This window comes from Astyanax mexicanus, chromosome 7 (assembly GCF_023375975.1).
Source record: "Astyanax mexicanus isolate ESR-SI-001 chromosome 7, AstMex3_surface, whole genome shotgun sequence".
Classification (NCBI taxonomy): domain Eukaryota; kingdom Metazoa; phylum Chordata; class Actinopteri; order Characiformes; family Acestrorhamphidae; genus Astyanax; species Astyanax mexicanus.
In genome coordinates this window covers 12683785-12696599 of record NC_064414.1, presented here as the reverse complement: position 1 = coordinate 12696599, position 12815 = coordinate 12683785, and the positions used below count along the sequence as shown (strand labels likewise).

General features: G+C 36.0%; 1 protein-coding gene across 1 annotated transcript in view; it reads left to right on the top strand.

Annotated features, from left to right (window-relative positions):
- Positions 1–12815, top strand: part of acoxl (acyl-CoA oxidase-like) — a 95519-nt gene that overhangs the window by 23531 nt on the left and 59173 nt on the right. The window contains exons 11-12 of the mRNA XM_022685010.2: positions 6885–7001; positions 12089–12242. Coding sequence (XP_022540731.2) covers positions 6885–7001; positions 12089–12242 — 271 coding nt within the window. The remainder of the gene's footprint in view (positions 1–6884; positions 7002–12088; positions 12243–12815) is intronic.

Genomic DNA, 12815 nt, shown 5'->3' with positions numbered 1-12815 from the left:
ATACACTCATGTGCGCGCAAACACGCAAAGGTATGTTAGCTTGCGAACGTATATGAGCGAGAAGAACCATCAATGTGAATGAGCCAATATGTTTATTTGTATCACAACAGTGGCAACAAAAGCCACTAACCTTAGATCTCATTTAAAGCACAACCATCCAGCCCAGTTGTCTGAGCTGAATATTGAATAAGAGAGATCCTGTCTCAAGCCTCATATGGTGAACATGTAGGTATTTCTTACTCAGAATTTGTCTGACAGTTACATTAAAAAATACATTTATAGCATGAGCTCTGGCTGAGCCCTCTGTGGATTTGATCATATGGACACTTGTGTTTTTGAACTAATTTGTATTTTACAGCATATGCATATATGATCAGAAAAACATTATCTGCAAGTGTCTGTGTTATGTCCAGAGTTTAAAAAGTTGAATTAATGTAAATGTTACTTTAATCTAAATTAAAATTAAAATATTATTGGATAGCCCAATAATATTGGAAGCCCAATGTCTGAAAGTTAGTTTAACTGTAAAATAGTGTAATAGTATTATGCTAGTATATTATTACTGTAGCACATTGTCTTAAAGCATCTTTGGGAGCCCAGAAGCAGGAAAAAGCATTTTCTTTAAAATAACAAAATTAACGTTTATCGCAATAATTTCTGGGACAATATATCGTCCTGAAAATGTTGTTATCGTGACAGGCCTAGTGGGTGGTGTTGGTTAACACTGCTGTTGGGGTGTCACGGTTTAGGAGAATCTGTTGCTGCAGTACGAGTAGTGGCCTCAGGGTGGATTTGAAGAATGTTGCATTGTCAGGAAGTGCTGCTGTGTGTGTGTGTGTGTGTGTGTGTGTGTGTGTGTGTGTGTGTGTGTGTACACGTGGGTGGGTGGCTGTGGAGGACTTTCCCTGAGTGTAAACACACACACAGGTGCTGTGTCCTGTGTGGTCTGGCTGAGGGTCAGGATAGGAGTTGTGATGTCGATTATGTTTTAGATTTTAGATTTTTTAAAGTAGAGCCTCTTGCTTAGATTAAAGTTTTGTACATCTTGGCTGGATTTTCTCTGTCAGTTTTATGAAGTAGAGTCTGAAACCTGGAATTACTTTCAGTTAACAGCTGTGCTGAACTCGTCAAGAGTTAATTACTTGAATGTCTTGTTCTCTTAATGTGTTTGAGAGCATCAGTTGTAAAGTTGTGAAGAGGTAGAGTTGGTATACAGTGAATAGCTCTATTTGATTAATGTTCTAATCCATATTATGGCAAGAACTACTTAATTATGTAAAGAAATATTTGTTAAACATGACAAAATATGTTTTTTTTTTCTATTAGTCTCTACTCTATACTTCAATATTAATATTATTAATTAGTTAGAGGTAGTGAAGCCCCAGGTAGATGAACCTGTTGCAGTTCTCAGTGGGTTTGAAATCAAAGATGCTGAGAGTTGTAGCTTAGTGCTGCTGTTGTTGCTGTCAACTTGTTTATTTCACATGATTAGCACAAAAACAGAAGTGTGTAGACTTGTCAGAATTAGGGTTGCAGCGGTAACCGGTTTCACGGTATACCATGGTATTAAAATGCACGGTTATCATACCGTGTGTGTTTGCTTATTACCAGTGTTGGGAGTAACGGCGTTAAAATAAACGGCGTTACTAACGCCGTTACTTTTTTCAGTAACGAGTAATCTAACTAATTACTCTGACTGTAACTATAACGCCGTTACCATTTTCGACACTCCGTTACTGCACGTTACTTTAGCAGCTGAATGAACTTTTTTTAACTTTGCGCAAGGCGTGTAGCGTGGCGCTTTGCCACCCGTCAACAGTCTATTTTTAGGCCTTGCACGCGTCCTTAAAATAGCGTTGGACTTTGGAATATATTAACAACGATGGGCGTGGTGGTCTGGAAATGATGTGTGTTGAGGTAAATTTCTGGCGTGTTTTTATCTTGGCGGCGGAAAAAAGCTTAGCGCGATTGCTCACCCTGCGCTCCAAAATACTCCATCACATCTTTACCACATAAAAATAAACCACACCCAGAGCCTTCAGCAATCAACTATGAAAAAATATATATACTTAAAAATCTGCACTGTAACTATAAATTATTATTAGTTATATTTATTTCTGTCAGTTATAAGGATTTATATTTATGTTTAGTACACAGACTAAATAACTAGGCATTCTGCTGTTTAAAAATTTCAACAGATGCTTATTCTCACTCAAATGCTGGAGTTTTGAAATGGAAAATTAAAAGAGAAAATAACTTTGACTGAACATAAATTTATTTTAGTTAACTTTGCTATTATTTAACTGAATTTCACTTTTATATCTGAAAAACAAAGCACATTGTCAATCTGGCGCGTGGTGCTGCCCGTCAATTATATAAAACTTAAAACATTTGAAATACACAGAAATATAACGCTATATGTTAGCATTCGTTTCTTATCACCAGGGCAAATTTATTAAAATATTAAATATATTAATTCATGAATTAAAATCTCGTCCAGCGCTCTGAAATGTCAGGCACGCAAAGTGGTGCTTGGCGCAGCGGCGCGGCATTGCGCGCAGAATAACCTCTGTCTTCTAAAAAAAGTTTTTATAAATAAGATCTGACAAGTATACTAAAATTAATGTTATTAAACTTACTAAAGCCAACAAATGTACTGTTAATTAATAAAGAGAAATCAGGCAAAATGCGCTGCGCCTCTCTCTCTCTCTCTCTCTCTCTCTCTTTCGCAGCGCGGAGCTGAATTCAGTGCGAGGCTATAAATAATTTACAACTCAGTTCAGTTAAATAAAAATAAGTAAGGACCTGTAAGTTAATCAAATATTGTCAAATATAAAGGATAGGTTGAGGTTTTGGTGAGCTGTTTTCATGATTTGAAACTGAAACTAACCGAAACGTTTATTATTCTGCGCAAAAAGCCTGTGATTGTTTTAAATGAGTTTTTTAATGGATTTAAATGAGTTTTTTTTAACAGATTGTTGTTTTTGTCCATTCTTTTGTTTTGTTTATATATACATTTATTTCTTTGAGTGTGGTTTGGTTTGTTTAATTTTTATCCCCAGACGTGTATTTGTTTTTTCCGTTTTTTTTTCAGTATTACATGTCTTAGTAATTTTCTTTGGTCCTGTGGAGTTTTTCGTTTCTTATTTTTTTTTATTCGTTAGACCATATTTTTGTCAACATTTTGGGTTTATTTTTGTTTGTTATTTTTCTAATAATGATATTAAATTACATCATTTATTTTCTTTATTTATTCTTTATTTATTTATTTTTACAGGGCGAAGTAACGCAATAGTTACTTTTACTGGTAACTAGTTACTTTTATAGTGGAGTAACTCCGTTAGTAACTCAGTTACTTTTTTGGAGAAGTAACTAGTAACTATAACTAATTACTTTTTCAAAGTAACGTGCCCAACACTGCTTATTACCGGTAAAACGCAAGCCAGTGGAGAAACTCACCCGCGCATGCGCAACTCTGCTTCGCTTCAGCTGCTCAGCACACAGCGGTGAGAACAGCAGAAAGTGCATCAGAATAAACAAATCTCCGTCCGCCTAAAAAAAGGCTAAACTAAAATCAGCAGTGTGGGACTATTTCAGAGACCCGCCGAACGCACCCGAGGATGGGTATCCGATTTATAATCAATGTGGCCGTAAAGTCACAGCTAAAGGTGGACATACGTCAAACCTGTTCTCCCATCTCCAAGAACACCACCCCGCTGTGCAGCGCAAAGTATGTGTTTAGTTTATAATTTTAATCTGAACATAAATAAAAAAAAGCGCTGAGTTATCCGAAATTTGGGCACGCAGGTACAGGCGTGAAGTGCGTGCTACGACGGATTCACGTGTCCGTGTAAAGGTCCTGGCCGGACTGGATGTGAAAGACGCCATTCATTTACATGCGTTAATTTTCTAATTCTGACGTGCCTGTTTTTCATATGTTAAAACCAGACTCGCTGTGAAAGCCTTAAAATAGAAATCTCTATTGTGAGGATCATGTCAGAAATAAATCCCCTCTTTCTGCAGTATCTGCTTATATACCAACGCAGTAAAATGGACGTTTACAACAGTTGTTGATCAGACACTGACCCAGGCTCAGTTTATCAGATATTAAATAATTTAAACTTAAATAATTGTACTGAATATTTTAAATACAGGATCTTTACTTTTTAGAGTACATGTAATGTGTGACACGTGTGTGTGTGTGTGTGTGTGTATATATATATATATATATATATATATATATATATATATATATATATATATATATATATATATTTATATATATATATATATATATTTTTTTTTTTATATGCACCCTTAATGACCTTAAGAGTAGTGGGAAAACCTGGTTTCCTTCACCTAATGGTGTACAGTTTATTTTTTTTTAAGGAGACATTATCTATATAGTTGTTCCAGGTTTCTACAATAAATAGTTAATTGAACAAAAAACATTTGTTGTAATTTCTTTAAGGGTCAGTTTAATAATATATGTAACAAACTGTGATACCGTGATAACCGTGATACCGCGGTATTTTCTGAGACGGTTATCATACCGTGGAAATCTCATACCGTTGCAACCCTAGTCAGAATATTGTAGGGCGACTTGTGTTCGTTGTTGTTAATGGAAATTAACAGAGAATGGCCAGACAGACTGAATTAACCAGTCTGTGCAATTGGGGTTTTTGTGAGAAGATTCACAAGTTTAATCTTGACGCACATGGGCTACAACAACAGGAGACCACGTTCCAGCCAAGAACAGAAGGCTAAGACTGCAGTGGGCACACGCATACCAAATCTGAAGAAATAAAGCCTGGACAATTGTAGCCTGGACTGATGAATCTTCATTTCAGGCATTAAAATTAAGGCCCTAACCCAATGTATACCATTGCTCTCAAATGTATTCATACCTTTTGAACCTTTTCACCTTTTGTCACCTTACAACCACAAACTTTATTGAGATGTAAAGTGATAGACCAACACAAAATAGCACATAATTGTGATGGAGAAAGAAAATGATACATGATGTAAAAAAATATATAAAATAAAACTATGAAAAGTGTGACATGCACTCTTTACTCTGAAGCCTCTAAATAGAATCCAATACAATCTTTTGCCTTCATAAGTCACTTATTTTGTTAATAGTTTGTTAGTTTGTGTTCAGCTGTGTGTAATTTAGTCTCAGTATAAATACAGCTGTTATGTGAAGGGCTCAGTGGTTTGTTAGAGAACACTATTGAACAAACAGCATCATGAAGACCAAGGAACTCATCAGATAGGTCAGAGATGAAGATGTGGCGAGGTTTAAAGCAGGGTTAGATTTTAACAACATTTTTCAATATTTGAGCATTCCAAGGAGCACGGTTTAATCCATCATCCAAAAATTGCAAACATACCAGGACGTGGCTTTCCACCAAAACTGGTCAGAAAAGCAGCCAAGAGGTCCATGGTCACTCTGGAGGAACTGCAGAAATCCACAAGAAGGTGCATCATGAGTATGTGTCCATAGGACAACTATGGACAACATTTTCTTCTTAACACTCTTCCATAAGGCTAGATGTGTGGAGTTGTCCTATGTTGTCCATAGTTGTCCTATGGACAGATACTCCTGATGCACCTTCTTGTGGATTTCTACAGCTCCTCCAGAGTGACCATGGGCCTCTTGGCTGCTTCTCTGACCAGTTTTGGTGGAAAGCCAGATAAGACCCAAGTTGTAATTTGTGGCCTAAATGCAAAGGGCTGTGTGTCTGAAAAGTAACACTGCTCATCACCCTAAACACACGCCGTCTATCTTTTATCAGTGTGAAATATGGTGGTGGCAGCATCACTCTAAGGGGAGGCTTCTCTTTAGCAGGGACAGGGAAGCTGGTCAGAGTTGATGGATATTTGGATGAAGCTAAACAAAGGACAATCCCTGAAGAAAACCGGTTGCAGGCTGCAGAAGACTTGAGACTGGCAAGACATGAAAATAGCTGTTTACAGACGCTTCCCATGCAACTTGGCTGAGCTTGAGCTAAGAAGTGTTTTGTAAAGAAGAATGGGACAAAAATCTCAGTCTCTAGGTGCACAAAGCTGGTGAAGACAAACCTCAAAAGACTTGCATCTATAATTTCAGTGAAAGGTGGCTCTACGAAGTATTGATGTATGGGGGCTGAATACTTTAGCATGTCACACTAATCAGCTTTTTGTTTTATTTAAAATTTTAAAAACCCTGTATCATTTCCATTCCACTTCACAAGTATGCACTACTTTGTGCTTGTCTATCACTAAAAAAGTCAGGAGATATAGTGTCCCTAATAAAGTGCCAAAAATTGTAGGCGCTGAAGTTAAAATTAGCATTTAGCTAAATGTAAAAATCAGATAAAAGATAAATACTCACTCTGTACCTGTGAGAACACACACAAGGACATTTCAGTAAGATTCTGTCACATTGGAAACCAACCACACACACACACACACATACACACACACACCCCCACACACCCCCCAGCCCTAGTTCTTTCTCTCCTGTCTTGTGGGGAAGCCACCTGCAGTGTATAGATTCAGAGATACAGGCTGCGGTAGTTCATGGGGAACAGGTGTGCGTATCGTAGTTTTGACAACACATCTCAGCACCTCAGCAAAGAGAAACACTCCCCCTCACACACACACACATACACACACACTCCGCTCTGAACATGAGGCTGACAGTCCACCACAGAAACTCTTGCAGAACACACACATACACACTCCGATGTGTTATCTTTATCACACACTTGTTACACCCACATCAACTTCAGTGCTTATACTGTCTTTTTATGTTTTTTTTTTCTCTTTCTCTCTCTTTCTTTCTCTCTCTCTCTATCTCTCTCTCTCTCTCTCACTCTCTCTATCTCACTCCCCCTCAGCCGCAGACAGTTTGGACCAAAAGACCAGGATGAGGTTAAGATAATTGAGCATCAGACGCAGTATCTGAGACTGATGCCTCACCTGGCCACTTCCCTCGCCCTCACCTTCACTGTCAGGTCAGTCTGACCACTTCAGGTTTGAACTCTGTCTTTTATTTCTGTCTGTTATTCAGTTTGACTATCCCTGCTGTCTGAATGCGTGATCAGGTTGCTCTAATGGGACATAAAGATAATGATCCAGTACCTACCATAAAAACGCACACCTGCCATATATCATCACATAGGTGCAGTGCCTTGAAAAACTATTCATATTTTTTCATGTTTTCATGTTACATACACAAATTTAAAGATTTTATATGATAGACCAACACAAAGTTACAGCAAGATAAAAATATAAATATAAAAGAATAAGAGACACTAAATGTACAATACAAAAGGGACATACGTGAGATAAGAGACGCAAGACAATAGTGCAATAGTAATGGGGGGGGGGGGGTTAAGAGGGAATAACAGTTCCATTGGTAACAGAACCCATATAAACATTAGTGCAAATATAGAGGTCTAAAAGCTTAAGGCTGGTAAAGTGAATGAGTGCATACAGTTCTTAAAAGTTCACAGTTTTATGAGGTATAGTGCAAGTATGAGTGCATCAGTTATGCCTTAGTTCTTGAAAAGTTCTTTCATCAGTTCTCTCACTTTAATTAAAGCTGTATATATGCCAAAACAATATATCTGCCAAAAGATGTTGTTATTGTTGCAAACCCACATTTGGAGCTTCTGTTACATATTAGTTTTAATACAAATGCTTATTGATATTGTTAAATAGCAAGATTTGAACAGCTCTGTCTAAGATTTAACTTTTTGATCTTGATCTACACAGATCAAGAAAAGAAAGAGAAGGTTCAGCTTTAGGGAAATCTGCTCTCCATTCTTCAGGATTATATAACATTATTAATAATAGTATGACATTCTCAGCATTTTCACTGAAAAGAGAGAGAGAGAGAGAGAGAGAGAGAGTCAGATAGGATGTTAGCCTATCAAAAAAATCTAAATTATTAATGCCTACCCAATGATTTAGCCTGTGGCTTCTTTAGTGTGACTGCTGATCCCAGTAATTTAAACCTCCAAAAAATTATTTTAATTCCAGATAATTAAACAGGTTAGCAAAGTTTACTCACCAGTTTTTTTATGTTTACTTGATAAATTATTAGTGATTTTGGTATTATTATAAGTGTTTTATTACTATTATATTAGTATTATAAGTATTGTGTTGTTAAGGGCCTAAACTGAAGGTACGTTTAGAGAAAGATAATAAAACTGAATGTAAAAGTGAACTCGACATTATCACCACACAAATATGTGTAGAATATAAAGATTTCATGTTTCACACCAATAAAGCAGCCTAATAAACTAGACATTGAAGTTAATATATTTGAAAAATCTTATGTTTTACTTATTGTCTTTATCAAATTATAAGAAGACGAATCACAATACTAATTTCAGCCCTTTTTTCAGAGGCTTAACGTTAAATGGGATCAAATTAACCCTAAAGATAATAGGAGGGTTAAAATGTATTCTGTTAATACTATACCATACTGACAAACAAATATTACTGGAAATAACTTTAATTTTAGCCTATTTTTGAGTTTTGCTTTATTATTATTATTATTATTATTATTATTATTATTATTATTATTATTATTATTATTATTATTATTGCTTTATCCTTTATTAAACTCCCATCTTTGATACACAAAGGAATGTATTAGTTAGAGTATTGACTTCTGGTTAAATCTGGGAAAATCACTATTTTTTTAATATTGAAATATACAGCTCTGGAAAAAAAAAATAAGACCACTTAAAAATCATGAGTTTCTTTGATTTTACCAAATTGAAAACCTCTGGAATATATTTAAGAGGAAGATGGATGATCACAAGCCATCAAATCGAACTGAACTATTGAATTTTATCCAATTTTATCCTGGTGGAGGAGAACATACCAATATGCATGAAAACTGTGATTAAAACCCAGGGTTATTCCACCAAATATTAATTTCTTAAAACTTAATGAATAAGAACTTGTTTTCTTTGCATTGTTTGAGGACTGAAAATTTTGTTATTTCAGCCATTTATCATTTTCTGCAAATAAATGCTCTAAATCACAATATTTTTATTTAATATTTAGGAGAAATGTTGTCTGTAGTTTATAGAATAAAACAACAGTGTTAGTTTTACTTTACAATATACCTATAAATAGCACAATCAGAGAAACTAATTCAAAAACTGAAGTGCTCTCTTATTTTTTTCCAGAGCTGTATGTATGTAGCAGAAAAACTAAATGGCACAATGTTAGGTTTTTTTTTTTAACACTGTGCAGCCCTAGTATGTGTCTGTGTGTGAAAACATTTATGTTAATGTGGTTAAAGCAAGTGTGTGATGAAATATATCTGTCTTTGTTTGTTCTGTAAGTACTGCTGTGAATTGCTGTCAGGCGTGATGAGATGTTTTGCTGCTTGTAGTTTACATGCTAATAATACCTCCTGAAAGTTGCATTTCAAGTGCTTGTGATGTGCAAGTTAACTTATACTCCCCTCCAAAAGTATTGAAACAGTGAGGCTGATCCCTTTATTTCTGCTGTAGACTGAAAACATTTGGGTTTGACATTAAAAAGGAATATGAGACAAATGATCATAATTACAGTTTATATTTCCTGATATATTTACTTCTGGATCTGATACACAGTTAGGAAGATGTTATCTTCTGTCTGAACCCGCCCATTTTTCTTATGATCAAAAGTATTGAAACATGTGACTGTCAGGGTGTGTTTTGTTACCCAGGTGTGTCCTGATCAGAGGTGGAAAGTAATGAATTACATTTACTCTAGTTACTGTAATTGAGTAGATTTTATGACTAATTTGTAATTTTTAAAGTAGTTTTTAAAATAGGTAATTTTGCTTTTACTCAATACATTTTGCTACATTTACCAATTACTGAGTAAAAAAATGCTGGGAAAAAAAGCAATTGTCTGAATAAAAAAAAAAATGGCACAGATGCTCGCGCATGGAATAAAAAGGCAATAACGTCCTCATGCAATACAAAATGTACCTGCCCCGCCGGACAGAGCTGTCAGCTTTCAAAACTTCCACATCAAATCTGCGAAAGCATGTGGTGTAAGTACTTTTATCATCAAACAATCTGCTTTTAGCAGTTAGAGGATAGCAATGCAAAGTTAAAAAATAATAATGACCTGTAAAACTATAAAATTACAGTTTATAGTCACCTACATTACCATAACTTTTTAAGAAAAAAAAATGGATCATCGAAACCTATGCCACTTGTTTTATGGGGTGGTCTGAACAAATACTGCCCGAAAGATCCTAATTATTATGTGGAATAATAGTTCATTAAAAACGTATGATTTGTTTTTACATTTTATATCAAATAATTAAAAGTAACTATGTAACTTTTACTCAAAGTACATTTTAAGTTGAGTACTTATTACTTTTACTTGAGTAGAATTTTAGCAAAGTAAAGGTACTTTCACATAATTACAATTTTTCAGTACTTTTTCCACCTCTGGTCCTGATACATTAATTATACAAAAAAACATACCGCACTGAATGTCTGCACTTCAGATTTGGGTTTTATCTGTGCAGACTGTGCAATTATATTTCATTTACATTATATTTATATAGAAAAGGAATAATTTCAGTCATTTCAGAAATATTGTTTATAGCTGGAACAACTGTTTGGAATGTCCTGAAGAAGAAGATCGTCACTGGTGTATTAAGAAACAGATCACCAAGGAGACCATGGAACACCACAGCAGTTGATGAGAGAAACATTGTGAGTGCTGTAAAGAAAGCCCCTAAAACCACTGTATGTTTCAGAAACATCAGCAACAATGGCAGGAGGTAGAAGGTATTACAATCTACTCTTCACAGAACAGACTTCATGAAAAAAGTACTGGGACCTCACCTGATGCCTTATAAATTCTGGGACACAGTGAAACACAGTGGCAAGAATGGCTTGCAATGGCCTTCTGACATGGGCTCATCATCTTTATTGATGATGTCACGCAAGATTTGTCTGTCAATTTAAATAAACATTTAATTAAACTGATTGGAAGAGACTGCCAAATCTAGAAAAAAATATAACTGTTTGGCCACAATCAACAAAAACATGAATAAGCATGAATAAAAAGGGAAACCAGTCTGAAACAGCTTCTGTACTGAATCGTGTGTGTGGAGTTCATTAGAAGAGTCCATCAGAAAGGGAAAGGGGAATTTATACTGGCCTAGTCAAGTCAATCTCCAGACTTAAACTCTATCAAGCATGCATTTTACCTGCTAAAGAGGAGACTGAAGGGAGTAACCCCCAAAACAAACACCATCTGAAAGAGGCTGCAGTGAAAGCCTGGAAAAGCATCAGAAAAGAAGAATGCAAAGGTTTAATGATGTCAGTGGATTACTTACATGATGCCGTTACTGCAAGCAAAGGACTTGCCACAAAATATTAAGACTTATTCAATTGAAATATATTTTAGGCTAATCTGTTCCAAAACGTGTGCTCATAAGAAAAATCGGTGGGTTTATAAAAAGGCGCTATCATCTGAACTGTGTATCAGATGTAAAGAAAATAAAAGCTGTTCTTTTTTTCTCATGTTAATCATTTATTGTGAAACACAGTTGTTTTCAGTCTACAGCAAAAATAAAGGCTTTGGACTTACTGTTCCAATACTTTTGGAGGGGAGTGTTTATCTTAAAACAAAACTCAATCAGCACACCGGTTTCTTCACTGTGTAACTCTGGTGAAGGTGAACAGGACAACCAGGATCTGTATCATTTATTCAATTTTGATAAATCAGCATAAAAACATGAATTGTGTCCAACATTACAACAGTCAACATAAACAAAAGCTATGAACTATGAAAATACAGTATTAAGACACTTAATAAGCAATTAAAGAAAATGAGGAATGAAAGAAGGTGCAGTGAACAGCACTCATTAGAGCTGCATAATTCATGGGGACAGTACAGTGCTTCTTTTACGTTCAGTGATGGTTCTGTATCTCTCAGTATGTGAAGAAATGCTGTGTATAGTGTTTTTTGGTAGGCTCTCAAAGGGCAAGAAATGTAGATTTTCATGTAATGCTGCTTTAAAAAGGTGATTAGTAATTTTTTTTATTTGTTTGTTTGTTTGTAGATATGCTGCTCGTTTGATGGATGATGCTCTGAGTCAGGGACAGGATCTTCAGAGCAATCGGCCCCTCCAGGCTTTAGTGGCCGGCCTTAAAGCCTACAGTACCTGGGCCAATGTGGTGTGCCTGCAGGAGTGTCGCGAGTGTACCGGGGGCATGGTGAGTGTGTCAATAAGACTACGTTCAAACAGCAAATAAACATTTTTTTTACATCATATGTGAGACAGGTGTGTCCTTTGTGTGGCAGTGTGAACAGCAAAATTCTGAATTTTCAATATGTGGTAGTGAAATATGATACCAGCACAGCTCCATCCATCTGTTATCAAACCCCAGAACCTACTAATCTAACCAGCACAGCTCCATCCATCTGTTACCACACCCCAAAACCTACTAATCTAACCAGCACAGCTCCATCCATCTGTTATCAAACCCAAGAACCTACTAATCTAACCAGCACAGCTCCATCCATCTGTTATCAAACCCCAGAACCTACTAATCTAACCAGCACAGCTCCAACCATCTGTTATCACACCCCAAAACCTACTAATCTAACCAGCACAGCACCATCCATCTGTTATCAAACCCAAGAACCTACTAATCTAACCAGCACAGCTCCATCCGTCTGTTATCAAACCCCAGAACCTAGTAATCTAACAAGCACAGCTCTATCCATCTGTTATCAACCCCCAGATCCTACTAATCTAACCAGCACAGCACTGTTCATCTGTTATC